Source organism: Ursus americanus, chromosome 6, assembly GCF_024610735.1.
Source record: "Ursus americanus isolate L20-20 chromosome 6, mUrsAme1.1.p, whole genome shotgun sequence".
NCBI classification, from domain to species: domain Eukaryota; kingdom Metazoa; phylum Chordata; class Mammalia; order Carnivora; family Ursidae; genus Ursus; species Ursus americanus.
The window spans coordinates 12026563-12047936 of record NC_142132.1 but is presented as its reverse complement, the minus strand read 5'-3'; the positions used below and the strand labels follow the sequence as shown (position 1 = coordinate 12047936).

At 50.6% G+C, this 21374-nt stretch overlaps 1 protein-coding gene across 3 annotated transcripts; it reads right to left on the bottom strand.

Annotated features, from left to right (window-relative positions):
- Positions 1-840: 840 nt before the first annotated feature.
- SFXN4 (sideroflexin 4) lies at positions 841-20933 on the bottom strand. 3 transcript variants are annotated; one of them, XM_045803251.2, is made up of 14 exons: positions 20761-20931; positions 19283-19348; positions 17608-17682; positions 16647-16673; positions 16506-16560; positions 14360-14385; positions 13577-13630; positions 13433-13489; positions 13267-13332; positions 12588-12660; positions 11566-11681; positions 7572-7657; positions 5767-5884; positions 841-1290 (listed from the first exon to the last, which is right to left on the bottom strand). In XM_045803251.2, exons 1-14 carry the CDS (start codon positions 20797-20799, stop codon positions 1213-1215), a joined length of 936 nt encoding a protein of 311 aa, XP_045659207.1. In that variant the 5' UTR covers positions 20800-20931; the 3' UTR covers positions 841-1212. The 3 variants fall into 3 exon arrangements, with proteins under 3 accessions (XP_045659207.1, XP_087718789.1, XP_045659208.1); XM_087862663.1 differs by lacking the exon at positions 13267-13332 and having other exon boundaries at positions 20761-20933; XM_045803252.2 differs by lacking the exons at positions 14360-14385; positions 16506-16560; positions 16647-16673; ... (1 more) ...; positions 19283-19348; positions 20761-20931 and adding an exon at positions 13835-14060.
- Between the last annotated feature and the right edge of the window lie 441 nt (positions 20934-21374).

Here is a 21374-nt window from a genome sequence, read left to right as displayed (position 1 = left end):
GGATGCTGTTGGACTGGGCAGGTTGTAGCAATGGCCAAGGAGGAATGGGGCTTACAGACCTGACACCATGGGGCTCAGCAATGCGCTTGAGGGGAGGGGAGGAGTAAGGGTGACACCAGCGATCGTGGGTGATGCTACCGTGTTCACTGGCGGTGCCGTTTCCTGGGATTGGGAGGAAAAGATGGTCTCAAGTGGATATCTGGATGGCGGAGCGCGTGGTGCAGCTGGACTGGGGCCTGTGGCTCAGGGGAGCAAGCCCAGGGCTGGGTCTGAGCACCCAGCAGAGTGGCGGTGGAATGTTCGGGTGGGGCATGGAGGAGAGAGCAGTGTTAGCAGAGTGGAAGGCGGGATGGAAACTGAGGGGAGACGATCTTGGATGAAGTTTGGCTCTTGAAGGGTGTTTGCTTTTTTAATGAGGCTGGTGCCTCAAGTAGTTCAAATGCGACAGGGAAGGAGGGAGGGGCCTGGAGCCGGAGGAGGCAGGGAAGCCGAGCCAGGCCAGCTGAGCCAGGCCCTGAGGGATCAGGAGAGAGGGGCCCAGAGCCGAGGACACAGCTGACCTTGCAAGGACGGAAGGCCAGGCGTGGGCGGCAGGAGGCCTGCAGACTTGGCTCTGTTGCTGGCCAACAGTCTCAGTGTTCGCTGTGAAGGAGGAGGCAGGCTCATTCGCCAGTGAGGAAAGAGGAGGAGGTGGGTGGCTGAGGGCAAAGATTTGAAGCAGTCCCAAATGGGAGGAGGCTGAGGAGGGTGAGAGGATGGCTTTGGGGCTCGGAGGCCTTCAGTGCTCACCAGAGGTTCCTGTTTACCTTGAGATGGGCCATTAATGGAATGCCTGGGCCCTGGCATTGTAAAGAAGGTGGACCCTTCTTTATTTTCTCGAACACTCAACTTTCAATAAGTGTAGTAGTCATTTCACAGCATCCTTCAGAGGCTGAAGAACACCTAGAAACCAACTCTTCTATCAGCCGTCCCCTCGGCAGCCCTGTGAGGTGGGTCAGACAAGACAGCCTCTCCTCTCTCTTCTCGTCTTCCATCCAGCTTGAAAGCCCAGGCACCAGCCTTGAAACAGTCATGGCCTGTGTAATTGTAAGGCAACCTGTGGGCGCAGACACCTCGGGTTCCAGACCTCCCTCAGAGTTCTCGGAATGGACACCTCGAGCAGAGAGGAAGGTGTTCGGGCAGGAACCAAACAGATACACCAAAACCGCATCCCTATACCCCTCTGTTATAGAAGAGTTCTGTTTCTTCTGTTGCAGACTGAATTTCCTTTTCAAGCTCACTGCGCTGTATCTGAAAAACAAAGTCAAAGTCTTCGTATTTATATGAAGAACTTTCCTTAAAAGTTTAAAAACAATTTCAAGAAAGCATCTGTTTTCCAGTCCCATTTTTTCAGTGACGTCCAATCGATAGCAGAACACTTAACTTCCAAAACACTTTGTTCTGGAGAACTGTAAATATAAACAAATGCAGGAAGAATAGAATGGACCCTCATACACTCATCTGGTTTATTAACAATCCGCCAGTCTTGCTTCATCCAGCATCTCCCATACCCAGCTTGGGGGTATTTTCTGGAGTATTTGAAAGCAATTCTCAGATCTGCCGTTTAACCTACAAATACTTCAGTAGGAAATTCCAAAAGATAAAGACTTTGTTATGTAACTACTCTGCTGTCATCACAGCTAACAAAATTAACAAAAATCTAATACGTAGCCATGTTTCTAGCCTAGCAAGGTGGCAGAAGTAGCTGACAGCCGCAGGCAGGGGTGGCTTAGTGGAAAAGGAGTTTTGCAGGGGACAAGCTTCCCCGTTAAGGTCCTTGAGTTTCCAGACCAGAAGGTCGCTGCAGCCTGTGGTATGTCTGAGAAGATGTCCTGGTCCTGGACAGGGGCGTCTTGGCCTTGGGATCTCTCTACAAACAGAACTGGCCACCCTAGGCCAGACAAGGAGGCAGGGCCCCACCGGCTCAGGACCACTATTCAGCCACCTCTGGGTCCACCTTGGATCAACATGACTAAGTTCTGGCCATTGTGCCAGAGCGCAAGTGCCACCTGGCCCAGAAGAATGAGAAAGGTGCCATCTTGCACCGTGAAGATGGGACCCAACCCTAGGGAAGGTGGCATGCTGAGCTGGAAGGAATTAGACCCCTGCGGACTCTCTGACGCATTGCTGCCTTACTGGGCTGGCTACCTCACTGTAGAGAGCAAAATGGAGTCTCTCATGTCAAACAGGAGCCTGTGTCAAGCAACGATACAAGAAGTTAAAGGTAAGAGGCTAAACATACCAGCTACGAGGTAACGCTGGGACCAGCATCAGCCGACACCCAGAACTGTAATAAGCAGAATCAGAGGAGGACAACAGGGGCCCAAGACCAAATGAATCCATCCATCCATCCATCCATCCATCCATTTATTTGAGAGAGAGAGAGAGAGAGAGAGAGAGAGTACATGAGCAGGAGGTGGGGAGGCAAAGGGAAAGAATCTTAAGCAGGCTCAACGCCCAGCACGGGGCTTGATCTCATGAGTCAGGTGCTTAACCGACTGAGCCACCCAGGCACCCCCCAGTTAAATCCCTTTTAAAAGGGGAGAATTTTTGCAGCAAGCTGTTCGGCTCTTCACACATGACCCCTCTATGTCTGGCCACACAGAGAAGGCAACTGCTGCCGAGGGCTCTGCCAGACTGATCTCCGGACAGAACCGAGGTCCTTCCCTGCTTGAACATCAGAGGCCGTAAGTGCCGAGAGCTGACCCGGACCAGACTGGGGCCTCATGCCAACTGCGCGCCCACAGACTGACTTGGCGTTAGGTTCGTTACCTTCCTCCGCCCTTCTGTTACCTATGCTTGCTGTGCGGTTGTCTTCTGTCCTGCTCTGTGTGCCGTGTAAGAAGCCAGGTTTCATCACACGGTGAAATGTCAATGGGTTTGGAATCCTGAACCTGCTTTATACTTGTGTAACTTTGCTTTATGACTGACTAAAGCTGGACGTTGTGGAAAGACACAACTCGTGTGGGCACCTGCGTCACGTGCTCGTGACACCCACACTTTATGTGAGGGAGAAATAAACCTCCACCTTGTCGAGTGCACTGTTATCTTGGCTCTCAGTTCCAACCAAATGTGATCCTAGTTAATACAGAGCCCTTCCTTCCCTCTCCGCCGGCTACTGGCATCACACCTAAACCAGACATCCGGGTGCCCCCCGGATCCCTTTCTCTTCACTTCTCCCCCAATCTGAATGCTCACAGGTTCTAACTTGTCCAATTCAAATATTTCTAACTTACTACCATGACTTACTCCGAAACCCCCATCACCTCCAGCCAGAAAACTTCTACAGCCCCCCAACTGCCCTCCCAGCCTCCAGGACTGGCCCCACCTACAGCACGCCATCCAAAGGGTGATATTCCTAAAATATGACCTCACTACGCCACTCCCACCTCGAAACCTCTCTCATTGTCTCCATATAAAGTTCTATCACCGTGGTGATAGACCTCACAGGTCCTCACCACCCGGCCCCGCCACTCCATAGCTGAACAACCCACAGGGGAGTCTCATCTTCCTCCCCAGCCCCAGGCTTCTCATCTGTAAGATGGGAATACAAACTACCATGAAAGGTGTCTTGAGGGATGCCTGAGTGGCTCAGTTGGTTAAGCGGCTGCCTTCGGCTCAGGTCATGATCCCAGAGTCTAGAGATTGAGCCCCGCATCGGGCTCCTTGCTTAGTGGGGAGTCTGCTTCTCACTCTGCCTGCCGCTCCCTGCTTGTGCTCTCTCTCTCTCTCTGACAAATAAATAAATAAAATCTAAAAAAAAAATAAAGTTGTCTCGAAGACATGAGACTGCCTGGCAGAATCCCCAGGACACAAAACGTGCTGCATAAACAGAAGTCACATCTCCTGCTACTGCCCCCAGCCCCGACTGTTGACGCTGCCTCTGTCGTGCCCACATCACCCTGGTGCGTGTTGTGTTCCCCCGAGACCCCCCTGCATCTGCGGCAACCTGTGTGCGGAGTCGCTCCCTCACTGGCCCGAACACCCAAACACATCCATTCAGCCCTGTAACTTTAAGTCTAGTGGCCCCCGACTCAAGGAGGCCAGTGAGAGCGGTGGCGGTGAAGGGGGAGAGGGCTGCTCTGAGCACTGGCGGGCTGTCCTGGATCTAGCCTTTCCATAAGAAGGGAAAGCCCCAGCCACAGAAAGCAGCCACTGCCAAGGAACAAAATGCTATCAGAGTAAGGAACCAAGTTACTCCTAACATTGGAAAGATGAAGCCCACGAGCCGTGAGGACATGTACAAGACAACTAGAAAGAGACCCGATAACAACAAACTCGCTGATTCTAGATTCTGACTCCCCCATGCCAGCAAAAGGAGCTCTGCAAAAGATTCTTCCCTTGGACTTCTTAAAGCACCCCACCCCTACTCTCAGCCAGGTCAGGATTCCTGGGTTCTGTGGCTCTTCCTCCCCCTATGTCCCCAAATCAAAGCCTCTGGTGGCCACATGCCATTGTTTTCTCATAGCTACTCAAGGGCAAGACCCCCGTTTACTCACGGCTGACCCCAGAAGCTAGCTTCCGGTCTGCCAGGGGAGGCCCTCTGTAAGTGTGTGTAGAATGAATCCAACAGCCCAGGGGGGAAGCCAGACCAAGGCCGAAGGGCAGCAGGAATTCCCCCAAGATTCAAAGACTTTTTTGTCAATGACCTAACCTGCAGACCAGCCATCGGCTTCCCTCTGAGTACCAACGTAATCCAAAGTACGTATTCGCAAAAGGCTTCACTGTTATTGCAATACCACTGTGACAAACCATGTTCTAACAGGTGGGCCTGTGAAGATTAAACATATTTTCTAACATTTTATCTTAATGAGAAGCTGCCCACCCCACCCCATCCCCCCGCACCCTCAGAGTGAATACACAGCCATCTAAGATAACTTAAAGTTTCTCTGTTATGTGCTGGCAAAGTTGCCTGAATTCGTGATTCTATGGACCTAAAATTACATAATTTCGGTTTTGCACAAGCTCATTCCAGAAATTTAAATACTTTTGAAGACATCACTGATTTTTAACTTCAGTGACAGAAATAAGCATTTGAAATTTTCAGCCAAGAAATGCCAGAAATCAAGAATATCTATTACATCAGCAGTGCTTGAGAGCGGCAGCAACCCTTTGCAAAGATACTACTGTCTTCAGTTCTCTTTGACAGATACGGAAACCGAATCTCGGAGAATTGAAGCAAATTGCCCAAAGTCACGGAGGAGCTGGGACTACGCATCCAGCTAGTCTGACTCGTCCTAAGTCAGAATACACCCCAGTCGACAGAGCTGCACGGACACAGGAGCCACGAGCCACACGGGAGTACACAACTTAAAACTAAATAAAAGTAAAAATTCAGTCCCTCAGTCACGTCAGCCACACGGCAGGCGCTCAACAGTCATATGTGGCTAGTGGCTGCCTTATTAGCACATGTATAGAAAATTTCCATCACTGCAGAAAGTCCCACTGGATGGGGCGTCACTATGAAATACTATGAAGGATTTAAAATATCTCAAGGGTTTTTTAAATGTCCCAGAAGAATGCTTCTGATCTATTATTAAGAAAAATAGAATCCAAAATTGCATAAGTGATCTGGGGGGGTGGGATTAGATAATGTTATTTTTTATACTTTTGTCAACTTTGCAGATTTTTTAGAATTATTTATCTTACTCTTATAACAAGGAGAAGAAAAAGGGTTTTGGGGTTTTGTTTGGTTTTTGAGAAAGAAATGTGGATGGGGGCACTTACCCGTTCAATTTGTGGGAATATACTAAAAGAAACTGGCACCATCAGTCCCATTACTAAGACAGTACAAGACAGCTTGAAGGTCCATAATGACCACGGATATTGCCGGAAAAACTGGGTCCTGTAAGAGACAAGGTTACTAGGCTTTTTTTTAGAGGCTGGCCCTCGGCTCTGATGGTCTTTCGTGCAGCTGCTGGCCCATGTCTTGGTTCCCACTCAGCCACAAACATGTGATACCAGCAGCTGCACGACGGAGTGCCCACTGTGCGTCAGGCCCACGGTTAAGCACTTCACGGGCATTGCCCATTTCATCCCCAACAGCCCTTTGAGGTTTGTATTATCATCATCCCCTTCACGTAAACGAGGACACAGCCACTGATGGGTTAAGTTACTTATCCAAAATCCCACAGCTCGAAAATGAGAGGCCGGATTCTAGATGCTGGGCTCTGCTGACACGGATGGGACATTCTGACCCTGACCTCTGAGGACATGAGAGACAGCGTGCTAAGAACCCCAGCCTGGGAGTCAGAGACCCAGGGTCCTGGGTCCGGCTGGGGTCTGCATGGATAGACCAGGTGGTCTGGGGCAAGTCACTTCCCCTTTCTGAGCCTTGGGTTTCTTCACACACAGAATGAAAGGGCTGAGTCCGAAGAGCCACCGAGGTCACTCTGGCGTGGATACTGGCATGGCGTGGATACTGTCATGTTCCCAGTGGGGGCCACTGGGAAACAAGCACCATTTCTCACCCCAGGTAGTCAGTACCACGGCTTGGAGGGACAGACTGGAGGGCCCCAGCTTTCCCAGGTGCCCTAGCTCGGACCCAGCCAGAGTGGTCCAGGAAGAGCCTGGGCCAGCAAAAGTCTCCACCCCCATCCAGCCAATGGACCACGGGAAGTAACACTTGGCTCTAAGCAGCATGCTGCTACGTCTTGAAAATGCGCTCCTTAGTGGTCCTAACAAAGGCTCCCTAGCTCACCACGCTGGACAGAGGGGACTGGTTCAGGTGACCCCACCTGGGCCAACAAATCCTTCCCTGGGAGTCTGGGAACTGAGTGGAAGACATTCTCTGCCTTCCCTGGGGTCTGCTGTGTTTTTCATCGCTCATCAGGACGCTTGGAGGATATGAGCGGGGAGGTGTTGGCAGTCATGTCCCTCAGCAACACGAAGAAGTCGATGTGTCGCAGGACAGAGGAAGCCGACACCGTGGAGAAGAGGAGAGGAGCTTCCGCTCGGTGGCCATAGGCTACACAGGGCCCCTGCCCGCAGCCAGGATCTAAACCAACACATCTGCCTTCCGGCCTAAGCTACTGTGTGTTGGGTTTCTCACACTGGCTGGACTCCAGACTTTCCTCTTAACAGGCCATTTCTTGCTCCTCAAAAGGGATGACGGTCCACTAAACCTGGGCCACTTAGGCTAACTTAATACATGCTTGCCGTGAAGGGGAAGACAGGCGGGAGCAATCCTCACAGCACATGGGAGCTGGGAGAACCTGCAAATAACCTCGGCTTGGCGTTTGAGACGCAAGGGGCCGTTCCCTCAGCAGGTGCTGGGACATGCCTGGGAACACAAAGCTAACTGAGGACGGGGCCTGGGCAGGAGACCAGGGTTAGGGAGCGTGCACATCTGGATTTCCACGCCTGCCCCAAATCACTCCTACTATCTCCGCTGTGATGAAGAGAGTGTAGCAGAAAGATGACTGAACAAACTTCTTCCCATCCCTCCCACCAGGATCAGTGTTTGACAAGTCTTGTAAGGTTTTGGAGTGTCCAATGTTTATTCCTACCTGGGGAAACGAGTTGCCTCTTACCTTACAAAAAAATGTGAGAAGACTTCCGGGATGAAAGCTGAGGTCCCAAACAGAACCACCCGGGATGCTGCTGTGTCTTTCACGGCCTGGCGGAAATGGAAAGCAAGCATCTTAGTGCATGGAATGAGACCATTTCCAGGGATCCTGCGCTCAAGACAGAGACCAGGACGGCTGGGGTTGGTGCCGGGATTTACCTCCCGCTGACTCCACCACGGTCTCCCCATCCGTCTGCCAACCACCCAATAAAATACTCACTAAGTACAAGCAAAGGCAGCTTATAGAAAAATCGTCTCCTGGAACCACAGGGCAGTCCCCTTGGTGGGAAGACTGCTGCATGTTTTCCTTTTCACCCGGGACTCTGCCACTGGCCTCCCGATTGTGAGCAGCTCCCCAGTTACTCCCACCCCTTCGAGTGGAGGAACCCTCCAGAAGTCCAGCTCGGAGGGCCCTGGCGTGGCATCACACCCACACGGACCATGCACCTGTATGCACTGGCATTAAGTGTGCTATAAAAGCTTACTCTGCACAAACATGTATAGCTTGTAACATTCTGTCATCTTTCCTAGAATACACACTACTCCATATATTGAGCATTTAAACATGTATTGACTGTATGGGTTATATGCACAAAGTCACATGTACTCAAGGGCAACGTAAGAGAGAGACTCTCAAGGGAAGTCCTGACCACAGACGACACTCGCATATTAACTTCAGGTGCCAATCCCCGGGTGAGACACGATCCCAGTACAGCACTGCTGTGCATAAGGAGAACAGGCACACACTCCACCATCCCCTTCCAACGCTGTCTTCCACTCTGGCTTCCCAGGATGCAGCTACAGCCCACCTTCCGCGCTCCTCTCCCCTGCTCAGCAGCCCTACTCTCTGCTTCTTATGCTGATGCTCAGCTCATCCGATGCCTCTGCAGGGAATGCCTTTCCCCCCCACGGGGACAGAGAGGGCCAAGGCGGGGGCTCTTAAAAAATACACCTTCAGGGAGCACCTGGGTGTCCCAGTTGGTGAAGCACCTGCCTTTAGCTCAGGTCATGATCCTGGGGTCCTGGGATCCAGCCCCGCATCCGCCTCTCTGCTCAGCGGGGAGCCTGCTTCTCCCTCTCCCTCTGCCCCTCACCCCTGCTCGTACTCTCTCTCTCTCTCAAATAAGTGAATAAAATCTTTAAAATAAATACATAAACTTTCAGGAATATAAAATAAAACTGCTCCACTTCAGGAAGAGAAAAGTGGCTGCTGAGGGAGGTGGGTTTCCACGTCAGTGGGGCTGTCCGCCTGTTTGCAGCTGAGTGGCTTCCAAGGCCAGTCAAGGGAAAACAGCATGGATTGGCCCTGAAATCTGATCAGAGGTGCCCTATTACCATCAGATATTGCTGGCTGCGTAGTTTCTGAAATTTCAGCCAAAGACAAGAGACCTTTTGGTGACAAGGAAATGATGGAAGAATGCTAATGCTTACCCACAGCTGCAGACTATTCTTCGGAGGAAGGTAAAACATAAAACAAAAGCAGAGCATCAAATCTTTCTTTTACCCTAAGTTGGCCTTCATGCAAAAAATGAAGTTCCTCCTGGAGAGACGGACTAGATATCTAGACAGCTCTCCCGGCCTGAGTCTGCCTCTGCTGGGAGGCTGAGCACTCCTGGCTCCAGGAAAGAAGGGAGCCTGAGGCTGAGGGCGTGGCTGAGCGCCTGGGGGCGTGGCCGAGCACCTGGGGGCGTGGCTGCGGGGCTGAGGGCGTGGCTGAGGGTGTGGCCGAGCTGAGCCTAGCGCAGCACCTCGTGGCGCCTCGTGCAGAGGGGCAACTCACGGATTGAACACCTGTTCTCACTCTTCTCTTCAGCTGTGTGCACAGTTCACAGCAGCCCTAACGCCCTGCAGGTAAAGCGAGCTGAAGAGAAACGCAAACAGAGGTCCGATAAAGACCTGTGCACGTTCGGAGCAGCATTACGCAGAACAGCCCCAGACTCGACACAGTCCAGATACCCCCTGCCGGGAGAAGGGATACGCACGTGCGGTTTGTCCATCCATACGTGCAATGCTGCTCGGCAGTAAAAAGCGACAGACTGTCAGTAGGTACGTGGTAGAGGGGGATGAACCTCAAAAGTGAAAGGAGTCAGACACAAAAAACACTTGTACAAGTCACTTACATGAAATTTCTGAACAGTCAAAAGTATGAAGACGTAAAGCAGATCAGCGTTTCTCTGGGGCCCGGGGTGGGAGAAGGGAGTGACTCCGTGGGCAGGAGGGAAATTTTTAGGGTGAATATGTTCTAAATTTGGACTGTGGCGATAACTGCATAACTGCTTACATTTACTAAAATTCATCAAACTATAGTCTCACAACGGGTGAATTTTATAGTATGTAAATTATATCTCAGTAAAGCTATTATAAAGGTCTCATTAGGGTGGCTCTTAGGCACAAAACCTTTATTTCAAAAGCGAGGTATTTTATTTCTGGCAGCCACTTTTCCCCGTGTTACCTGTAATCACTGTGTCTCTACTGTAATTCATTTAGGACGGTGGCCACTATTTTCAGACATGCCACTAAAGGGTCGGACAGGAATCCGGTGGCACATATCCGATGGTTCATAACTCAGCTTTGTGACTCCTGGATAGGGTTTAGAGGAATGTGCTCTGCGAGCCGCATAATGATGTATTTACTGACTGAATGAGCAGCCATCTTTTCTGACCTCCTCTTCTGCCAACACACGGGGCAGGAGGTGTCCTGACGGGAGGCCCCTCAGACGCAGGAGCTATTCCCTTCACTTTGTATCCGGCTGTTCTGTGCTGTTCCTCATGCCATTTGCGCACACAACTGTCTCACATTCCATTCTTTAGCTAACGTCATTTCAAAGAAACCAAATAAAAACACCTCACTTGCTGAAAAAGTATCATTAAAAAAGTCCACACCCAAAATGAGACCACCCGAGGCCATTCCAGTTTCTTCGAGCTGAATGTACACAGAAGCCACTGTGCTGAATTGATCAAAAGAATAAACTAATAATAAACCTTATTAAAAATTGAGGCCTGTTAGAGGCATTCTGGTCAGAGCACTAGATTTCTTCAGGCCATTTTTTTCTTTTTTAAGATTTATTTATTTATTTGAGAGAGAGAGAGAGAGAGCGCGCACCCATGCGAGCACAAGCAGGGAGAGAGGCAGAGGGAGAGAGAAAGGGAGAAGCAGGCTCCCCACCAAGGAGGAAGCCCGATGTGGGGCTTGACCCCTGGGCCCTGGGATCATGACTTGAGCCGAAGGCAGACGCTTAACCGACTGAGCCGCCCAGGCACCCCAGGCCACTCTTGATAGCAAACTGGTCCTTAAAGATGAAGACTGTAAGAAAATCTGCTGTGAGGTGGAGAAGGAACATTTCTCTTAAACGCAGAGAAGAAGTTCACTGACTCCCACAAGCACAGAGCGGCCTGTGGGGCGGATGCTGAGCTGAAAGAACAGGATCTGCCCTTGGAGATTGGCCTCTCACTTGGCGGAGGCCCATCTGTGGCGGTCAGTCATACGTGTCAACCTGGCTAGGCTAGAGCACCTAGGAATTTAATCAAACGCTACCTGACGGGCTGCCATGTTAACTTTAAATAAGATTATCTTCCATAGTGTGAATGGGTGGCATTTAATCAGCTGGAAAGCTGTGAGAGCAAAATCTAGGTTTTCCCAAAGAAATTCTGCCTGAAGACCACAGCATGGGCTCCTGAGTTTCTAGCCTGACAACGAGCCCTCCAATTGCATGAGCCAATTACAATCAATCCATCAATCAGCCAATATCCTACTGGTTCTGCTTCTCTGGAGAACCACACTAAGGCGCCATCTTTAAAACACTGTGGTGCAAAATGTAAAACCACTCCCTCCGCAAAATGGGGGAGGACAGGATAAGGAAAAGTGGAAGGGAGACATGACTTTGTTCCCAGCTCTCAAACACAAAACTCCATGCTCTTCCCCAAAGTCAAGCCAACTAGGGCTCCTTAGTGTCCCCCTACCTTTGTCCCGGCTTTTCTGGAATAGCCCATAACATTGCCTTCCTTGTCCATGACTTCAATGCCTCGAATGGGCTCAAGACTTCGGGCTGCAACAACATTCATTGCACTGACGTGGGCTGTGGATGTGAAGAAGAAAATGCACAACAGAGGGTAAGTTTGGTCCAGTGAAGGAACATCTTTTCTGGTGTCAAGCCTCTTTCTCTGATGGCTGCGCTTCCCTGACCCTCAGGTGGTCACCTGGCATGTGCCGGCCAACCATGCTCCGTCCTGAGGCCGCACAGCTGGGTCAGAACCGCTGGCCTCCCGGTCCTGGGTCCCGATCACAACCCAGCACCAGGCTCCAGCACCCCTGAGGGTCCAGTCCAGCCCCCCAACAGGATTCTAGGACAAATCCTTGGGTCCTTGAAATATGGCCCCCTTTTTTGCTTTCGCTGGTCTGACCAGGTTTCTGTAACATTTTCCCCAATTTTACCCCTGAGATCATTCTGCCAACTCTTCAAACTGTTATGATTTTCAAACTCAGCTCTGGAGGTGAACTAGTGAACCTGTGGGCTGGCCAACTTCAAACCGCTGGTTAACATGCCTGTCACTTCCACTGGAGTCAGTCCACCAGGCTGGAACCCCTGGCTGCCTCTGCCTCCGCCTCCGTGTATGACCCTGGGACATTTACCTAAAGCCCCCTCCCCACCCCCCCCCCGCCTCAGCCTCCCCATCTGGAAATGGAATAATGACATTGTTACCCACACGTTTTTGGCAGGACTAAGTGAAATTAAACATGCAGAGGGCTGGCACAGCCTTTAGAGTGAATTTGTGTTCCCAGACTCGCGTTCATCCTTTGACAATGGAAAGCGTCACTATAGAGCAAGCGTCACCTCTCAAATCAAGGACCTAACTTGGGCCTGGAGACCGCGAGAAGCTGCAAACAGCAGCTGCCATCAGTCACCATGTGGCCGAGGGACCGGGCTGTCCCTAGAGATGCAGGAAGGCTCAAGGACCACAAAGATTACATGCTTCCTACTTACTGAGAATGATGATGGGAAGGGCTTTTTTCAACAAAACGTTATGCAGCCGCATCTGGAGCAGACGAGGGAATAACTAGAAAAAGGAGAGAAAAATCATTATTGCACAGGACCAAAAAAATCAGCTGAACACACTCAATAGCAGAGAGGGGGCATCGACCTAGTTCCTACCCCAGTCAGGCCACTGCATGTGCTCTCCGTGTATTTAATTCCTGCCACATTGAGGTGTTCGCCCAATCATCACAGGAACACATGGAGGCTTAGGGAGGTAACTTGTCCAGAGTCTCTGAGCTGCTAAGAATTTGAGCCAGGAGGCCAACCCGGGCTTATCTGACTCTAACATCTGTATTTTTAACCATCACAGTGTCCTGACATCCAAAGCAATACACAATTTGTATAACATGCTTATATAGCATATGTAAAATTTAAAGAATTTCTTTCTTTAATTATTATTTTTTATATAAATAAGCTTTTTAAAAAGGTAAGAGTACTGGGTCTATGCCTAGAAACCTGGGATACTCATATGCTTACTTGGGGGGGACGGGATTACAGGTGACCATTTTCTTTCTTACGTCTTAGCCACACTTTCTAAATTGTTTACGTTGAAACAAATTTGTAATTCAGAATAGTGTCTTTTGTGCTGAGGAATCAAAAAGATTTGACAGATTTTTAAAATACCCACTCCAAAAAAGGAGGAAGAGGCAATCACTCCTGTCCCTAGTAACAGACTCTCATGTAGGCGACGAGTCTAGGAAGAAACGAAAGCACGTATTCAGCACACACGGTTTTACCCAGGAAGGATCACTCAAACAAACACCTGCGTGTCCCCTGGGCCTCATCATACTCACATAACTGGCGTTTCCGTTGACAATGTTGAACGCCGTGGTGTAGGCGTAGAAGGAGACCTGCAGACAGAGGCAACAGATCACACGCTCTGATCGTTCATAGCGCACAGCAGAATTCAGGAATCGAGAAACAGAAAGAGTTTTTACCTGAGGTAAAATCAGGGACTTCAGACTTTTTACCGACATCATCGAGAAAAATATCTTTTAAGAAAATAAAGCAGAGGTTTAAGTGTTTGAGGGGGAGGGAGAGCTTGTGGGGGGGGCGCAAAGAACTTCCCAGGGGAGACGCTGTGCTGAGCACCGCCCCCACTCCCCCCAGGAGCTGGGACAAGGAGGCCACTGGCTGGTGGGCGAGTGACGCTCGGTGAACACCTACAGGACACTGGGGACCCCCGGGGGTCTCACGCGGTCCCTGCTTCCAAGATGTGCAGCAGGCAGGGCAGCTGAGGGGTACGCACTCCCGAGGGGACGCAGACACAGGGCGGGTGTGGAAGAAGGGATGGAGGAATGCTGCCCCTTTGCGCGAGCGCCTCGTGAGAGCCGAGGTGGGACGGCGTCGCTGGGAGGCAGTTCCAGGTCCCAGGTGAGGGCGTTATGGGGGCGGAGGGTTAAGGGACAGAAGGTCATGGACAACTGCGTGTGCTTGAGTCAGGGAGCCTGTCGTCCGTCTCCTCGGTAGTGCTCTGTGCACACCAGGCATCCAAAGGATTACGGCGTGACACTGGGACCTCCGGGAGGCGGGGGCGCCTGACTAGGTAAGCGTGCTGGGGGGGTGAGAACACGCGCGCGGCGCACGACGGTCAGGGGTGGGGAATCCACAGCCATCTACCAGGCCGTGGCGGGACAGGCGTCCAGAGCTGCAGGACACAAACCACTGAGGTTAGGAGATGAGTGACATCTTCCTACCCCCGGGGTCTCAAGTCCACTCACCATGGGCGCCGTGAAAGGCAGGAGAGCTGGCAAAGAAGAGAAGAGGGTCCGTGAGCGCGGCTGCCCAGGCCGAGAGAGGCCAGAAAGGGGCGCCGCCCGAGAACCTCCCCTCCGCACCCTGAAGGCGCGGACGCCAAAGGACAGTCTCGGCTCATTCTTTTCTTTTTCCTAATACTAACTACGTGCGTAGGGCCAGCACCGTCCAGAAAGACCTACCGAGGCACCCTCTGGCCTTCCCAGTCCCTCTCACTGAAGGCCAGCGGGGTCCGCCTGTTCGTCCTTCCTCAGGAGCTTAGCACGTCCGTGATACTGTCATTCGTAAGAAGACACCTGGGTGTGCTCTTCGGCCCTGTTCCTAGCACAGAGGTCTGAAGCCCTTGGGATTTCCTGAGACTAGTAGTAAAAGGTGAAATGGGTGTCTTTTTTACCCTAACAAGCTCCTTTCCACCTCACCTGAGTTGATGTTAAGAAGAGGCCTTTTGGAAAGCCCCTGAGGGGGCTGGTTGCCAGGGAAACCAGCCAGGGGATGAGGGGGTTGGACCTTTCAGCCCCCTGCACGGCCTCCACCTCCAGGGAGGGGAAAGGGGCTGGAGGCAGGGCTACTCACAGCAGCCAAGGATCTAGTGGACCACACTAGTAAAGCCTCCGCTCTTACAGCGTTTCTGGCTTGTGGGCCCGAGCAGGTGCTGGAGAGGATGTGAGAGCTCCGCCCTCCCCAGCCCCCCTCGCCCCGCGCTTCTCTTCCATCTGTTCCCTTTTATAATAACCTGGGGACCTAGTCAGTAAACTGTCTCCCTGAATTCTGTGAACCATTCTAGCAATTTCAGACCCAAGAAGGGAGGTGTGGGGACCTCCAATTTACAGCACATTGGTCAGAAGTACAGGTGAGAATCTGGGCTTTTTTTTTTTTTTTAAGCATTTAAAAAAAAGTTATTATTTATTTGAGATAGGAAGAGAGAGTGAGCGAGAGAGCAAGAGCAGAGGAGCAGAGGGAGAGGAAGAAGCAGGCTCCCACTGAGCAGGGAGCCCAATGCGGGGCCGATCCCAGGACCCCGGGATCATGAGCTGAGCCTAAGGCAGATGCTCAACCGTCAGAGCCACCCAGGCACCCCGAATCTGGGCTTTCAATTGGCGTCTGAAGTGGGGCTGGTCTTGTGGCACTGAGCCTTTCACCCGTGGGGTCTGCCGCCGTTTCCAGGCCGATAGTGTCAGAACTGAGTTAAAACTGTAGGATACACCGCTGGGGTCAAAGAATTGCAGGATGTGGGAAAAGCCAGCACATCTGACGTCAGAAGTGAAACCCCAGGGGCCCGGGCTGGCTCAGTCGGTGGAGCCTGCAGCTCTTGATCTCGGGGGTCGTCAGTTCGAGCCCCATGTTGGGTGTAGAGATTACTAAAAATAATAAATAAACTTAAAAAAATGCCAACTCACATGGATAGGCTTAAAAAAAACAGTGAAGCGTTGAAAGGAGAAACAAGTGTTTTTCCTTCACGACATCTATCAGGATAGATGCAAACTCCCACACTCTCTTGTGCTCACAATACTTATTCATACAAAGAGGATCTCTATATACTGTTTTATACTTTGCCTTTTTTCTCCTTAATACTAGTTCCTGGAGATCCGCTCTTCCACATTGCACACGGGAGGTACCTCAGTCTATTTAAGTATAGTCTGAATTGTTGGATATTCATGTTGTTTTCAGTTTCTTATTTATAACAGAGAGATTTTTACAGTTAAAAGGGCCCTGTACCATCATGGGTTTTATTCCCCTCATCATAGTTAACGTAAGAGGAGAGAGAATACTACGTGGAATCCAAAACACTTTTGAGTTACAAGTTCTGGAACCATCAATGAAATGATTGTGTGTTTCTTGGGAGATGACAAAGCAAAGCACGTTTCAGACCCAGGCCTGTGCCCTCACCCCTAACCCCCCAGATCTTTCCACAGGACTGGACGCAGCTCTGGGTCCCAAACCCGCTCTTCTCCACTATCAACCCCAGACTCTGATTCAAATATCCTTTTTAAGCTGTCCTTTCCAGACCCGCTGTTAGAAATCCTTCTAGGAAAAAGAAAAGGCAGGCAGACTTGTTGAACTGTTGCAAACCATGTTTTCCCAGCCCTCTTCTGAAAATTAGAATGAGCTCACCTGCAGGTCGCAAAGGAACGGGGATCAGTTTGCTGTTGTCAGGATGCACTGTTGACTTCACGAGGGTAAACACAAAGGTTAGTCTGATGCTTGGCTTTGTTTTTGTAGGAGGCTAAAAATTAGGAAAGGGCTGAAACTTACGAGACTTCTCTTCCAAGCTTCTTTTATCTAAAAAGAGAAAAAACAAGCAACAGCTTTTAAAGGTAAATTGGCAGCAAAAGAAAAAAACCCCCATCTCGTCTCCAGTCTCATTTCTGCTGCCATCTTCCTCTGCCTTTTCAAGAGTGAAGGCCAGAACTGTTCAATGCCACACGGACAGAACAAATCAAAATAAACGAATCAAATGACTCAAACAAACAAATGAACTGACAAGAAGCAATGAGATGATCCACAGAAAGAAAATGACCAGAACGTTAAAGTCCTCAGTCTCTTTCCTTGGAGAGGACTCAAGGCCAACCCCTAACTTATCCCTCGGGTGAGTCGCTGATTCCAGCCCGCCCCTGGCTCAGAGAACAGCAGACTGTTTGCAGGTGACACATCATGCCATTAGCCAAGGCACCTGCCTCAGAGCCGGGCTGTGGGCCCAAAAGCCCCATCAAGTTCTTAAAAAAAAAAACCCCAAACCAATGTAAATATGTGTGCTTTCCACAGGCTGCCTCACGGGACTGATGTTTGTGGGCTCTGGAAAGCCCCATACACGGCAAGATAGATAACAAACACTTGGTTTAAGTCTTTGGGCAGGAATGTAACCCTGACCTGGAACAATGCCTCTAATGGGAAATAGATTCTGACTTCAGAGGCCTGCCTGAATTCTGGAGTTTGCCATGGGGCTGCAGGGATCAGCTACAGAGAATCCCCACTAATATCTGAGCTTAGGAAAAACCCTAGGATTTGTTTTCTCCTCAATACTGGTTCCTTCTACTAGTAATCTGGTTTATGAGAACGAATTCCAATTACATCTAAAAAAACTAACCCAGTTTTGAAAAGCAGATGCCCTGGGCAGTGTTTACAATGATAAAACTCCACCTGATTTCAGACCATGCTAGCAGAGATCTCCTGAAGGCAACCACATCCAACCTTGAACCCAGCACAGGAGACATACCCTTTGGTCCTCCGAGTCACGGATGGATGCATCTTCATTTGTTAACAATAGTTGCCTTGATTTTTCTATTTTTTCCTATGAGACAGAAAGAAATCAATCAACGATCTCAGCATGGTTTAGACTGGTCCAAATGATTTAGGAATCACATGTTCATTCACATCTGATTTCAATGTAACACATGGCCAAGGCTCTCCACTCCCTGAGAGTTTCCATGAGGACAGTCCTGTGTGTCACTCAGATTTGGAGCTCCAGCAGCTCGACCCACCGGTGGCTGCACCTCCCCCTCCCCCCAGAAACGGATGTCCGCTGTCTCCATGAGTGCTGCCACCAGCTAGCTGCCCGACTTTGTTAAGTCAGAAACCTAAGTCCCTCCTCTCTCTCACTCCCACATCTGATCCGTTCAGGCTTACTTTCTCTCTTCATTTTTTCTTAATTTGAGAAAAAAGAACTAAATACAGAAAAGACAATGAAATGAATACATACTCATAATCCCCTCACCCAGAATTAACAACTGTAAACATTCGGTTATATTTGCTTCCAATTTTTTCTTTTATTTTCCCCCAAAAGCCATCGCCCCCAGTTTTGTGTCTCCCCATTCTATCAGAGATAACCACTATTACGAGTTCAAGGTATTAACTTCCAGCCCACTTTTTTATACTTATATATACATGAACACATGTATCTGTAAACAAAGATGTAGTATTGGGTCTTTATACTGTAATCTGCATAAATGTACATTATGCATCCTGCTTTTTCCCTTAAACACTGTAGACATGTTTTCCATTTAGCATCATATATACTGTTTCCATATTATACACTGATAACTAGATCATCACTTTTAACTTTTATTAGTATTCCACTGTATGAATATACCACGTTATGTTTCTCTATTTCCCTACTGACAGGGATTCAGGTTGTTTTTCTCTATGACAAACAGGCTGCACGGAATATCTTGAGCACAAGGTCGGGAGTGTCCCCGTGGGTCTGGCCCTGAAGGATTACTGCTGCTGATATGGTATCTCCTCCTCTTAAGCCCTTGGTCACACCCGGTTCAAATCCTGGTCTTTCGCTAGGACAGCTGAGCCATCTCCCCAACAGATCACCTTACCTACTGTCTGGTCCCCTCTGACTGCTTACCACCTGGTGACCAAAGAAACCCTCTGGAACACAAACCTCACCACCTCGCCCTGTAGGCCAAATGCAAACCCCTCCCACCCGAAGGACGCACAAGGCCCTTGAGGACCTGCCTGCTCTCCCGCATTAAAATCCCCACTGTCTGGACGACCTGCTCTCTCCCCTGGGCTTTGCTTACAGTCCCCTCTGTCAGGCCTTTCCTGTCTGCCTCCTCCTTCCGGCCCTGCCTCAACACTGTCTCCCAGTTTCCTGCCACACCCCTCCCTTAGCACCCTAGGTCTAGGTCGGTGACCATCTTTGTCCGTCTGTCCTCCATTACCAGGGACTGTTGTTTTGATCCTTCCTGAAGCAGCACTACCAACTTTGGTTATTACTTGTCTGCTTTTGTTGATCAGCTTCCAATCTAACAAGCTCATTCGGAAGGAATAAAAACATGATAATATATATGGATTCCATTTCAACTGCTTTCAAAGGGACGAAGTCTTCACATTTTAGAATAAAATGTGAAATGTCTTATCTCCAAAAACAAGAAAATACTTACAATTGAAACGACCAAATTTGTAGGATCCAACAATTCTGTCCACTGAAGAAATCTCTGAATAAAAGACTTAAAAGGGAGAAGAGCACCAAAGAGGTTAATGGTGGCAGGGAAACAAAAGACACATGGTAATAGTAACAGTCACCATTATTTCTGAGACCCTAACAGGGCCTTCTAACTGAAGCAGCTCCTGGAATCTGTGGGAAATCCCTGGGATCTTACAGGTGAGGAAACAGGGATAGAAAACCTCATGAATGTACCCCTGGAAACCCAGCCAGGAAAGACTCAGCGGCATGTGCTCTTAACCACTCCAATACTAAATTACTTTTGAAGGTTAAAGTAAAGGTTGAAGGTTAAAGCCCAGACTTTGGGGTTAAATGGGCCTAGTCCACATCCCACAAATGACCTTGAACCAACTACCTAAAGGATCTCAGAATTTGTTTCTATACCCTCTTATCCTTGTTATAAAGCTGAACTCGAGTCATAAAACCGGACACCCCCAGGAGGGGCTCAGTAAAGGCAGCTGGCTTCACACGTGGAGGTAGCATGGTTTCCTCCCAACACCCCCCCCCCAACTTTGAAGTGGTTTTGGCTTTGAGTCCTGGCTCTGCCAGGAAAAGCTTGAGCTCCCTGTCCCTTTCAACTTCCCTACCTAAGAAAACCTGGTTGGGCCTTCCTTTAGGTAAGGCTGAAAGAGAACACCCTAGAATTAGACTGTCCAGTTAGCCCCATGTGGTTATGGAGCCCTTGAAATGTGGCTAGGCCAAGGTGAAGTATGCTCTATGTGTAAAAAAAAGCATGTAAACATCTCACTAATAATTTTTATATGGATTATGTGTTGAAATGTTAATATTTTATATTTGTTGGGCTCGATACATTATTAAAATTAATTTCATCTGGTTTTTTTTGGCCCTTCTGAATGTTTTAGAAAATTTTTAGAATTTAGAAAATTTAGAAAATTTTTAAAATTTAGAATTTAGAAAATTTTAAATGACCTCTGTGGCTCCCCTCACATTTCCATTGGGCAGCGCCGCCGAGTCACCGCCTGGAGGCGGGGCCGGGGCGACTTCCTGTTCTCAGCCGCTGCCCACAGCCCCCGCGTCATTTGAGTGCTGAGCCTACCGAGAGTGCGAGGCTGGGGGCTCCTGGGAGCACCTGTTCCTTTCCAACCTGAGGCTCAGCAACAGCCCAGGCAGCAGAGGGCAGACACCTGCGGGGGTGGGGGGGGCTGACTCCCCAGGGCAAGGTGACCTTGTGGCAACCCTCGTTAGCCAGGCCTAGGAAGACACGCGGTAACGGCCGTGGCTGTTGGCATCCCGCACTCTTGGGTTTCCCCTTCGTCCCCTCCCGGGGTCTGAGGTGGGAAGGCGGGGGGGGGGGGGTGCGATCACGTGGCCTGCCCAAGGTCACCCGGGCCAGCGCGGCGACTCCACGGGGCCCAGGGCCACCCCGCCCCCAGCCGCGCCGGGCCCGGGCCGTACTTGACGTTCGGTGATCCAGAAGCGCACGTTGGGCTCCATGCGGGAGCCGCGCCGATGCACGCCGAGAGCCGCCAGGGCCCCGCGCTTCCTCCTCCTGCTCTGCTTCCTGGGACCTGTGCGGTGGCTGGAGCGGCAGCGGCCGCGGGGCCGGGCGCGGAGGAGGAGCCGGGCAGCGTGCCCCGCCCCGGGCGCGCGCGCGTCCCTTGCGCCCGCTGCCGGCTTCCCGGCGCGCCCGCCGCTCGGTGTCGCAGTGTGTCAGCGCCTTGGCCCCGGCCGCCCGGTGTTCCCGCTGCCCGGTCTCCGAACTCCCGCTGCTCGCTGTCACCACGCGCCAGAGCCCCAGATCCCACGCCTCCACCTCCGCTCCGGTCCCCATGCGCCCCCCGTCCCCGTGAGCCTGCCCACCCTCCCACAGACCAAGTCTTCCCAACCTTATTTAATCGTTAGGGAAGCCGGGCCGCTTCCAGCCAGGGTGGGGGTGGGTGTGTGTGTGTCCTATGGGAACCCCCACCTCACGGTACCTACTGAGAAGAACCTGCATCTTATCCAGGTGACAGGTGCGGCAACCTTTTGGACCTTACGATGCAAAATCTTCAATTGCCCTTAAAATCCAA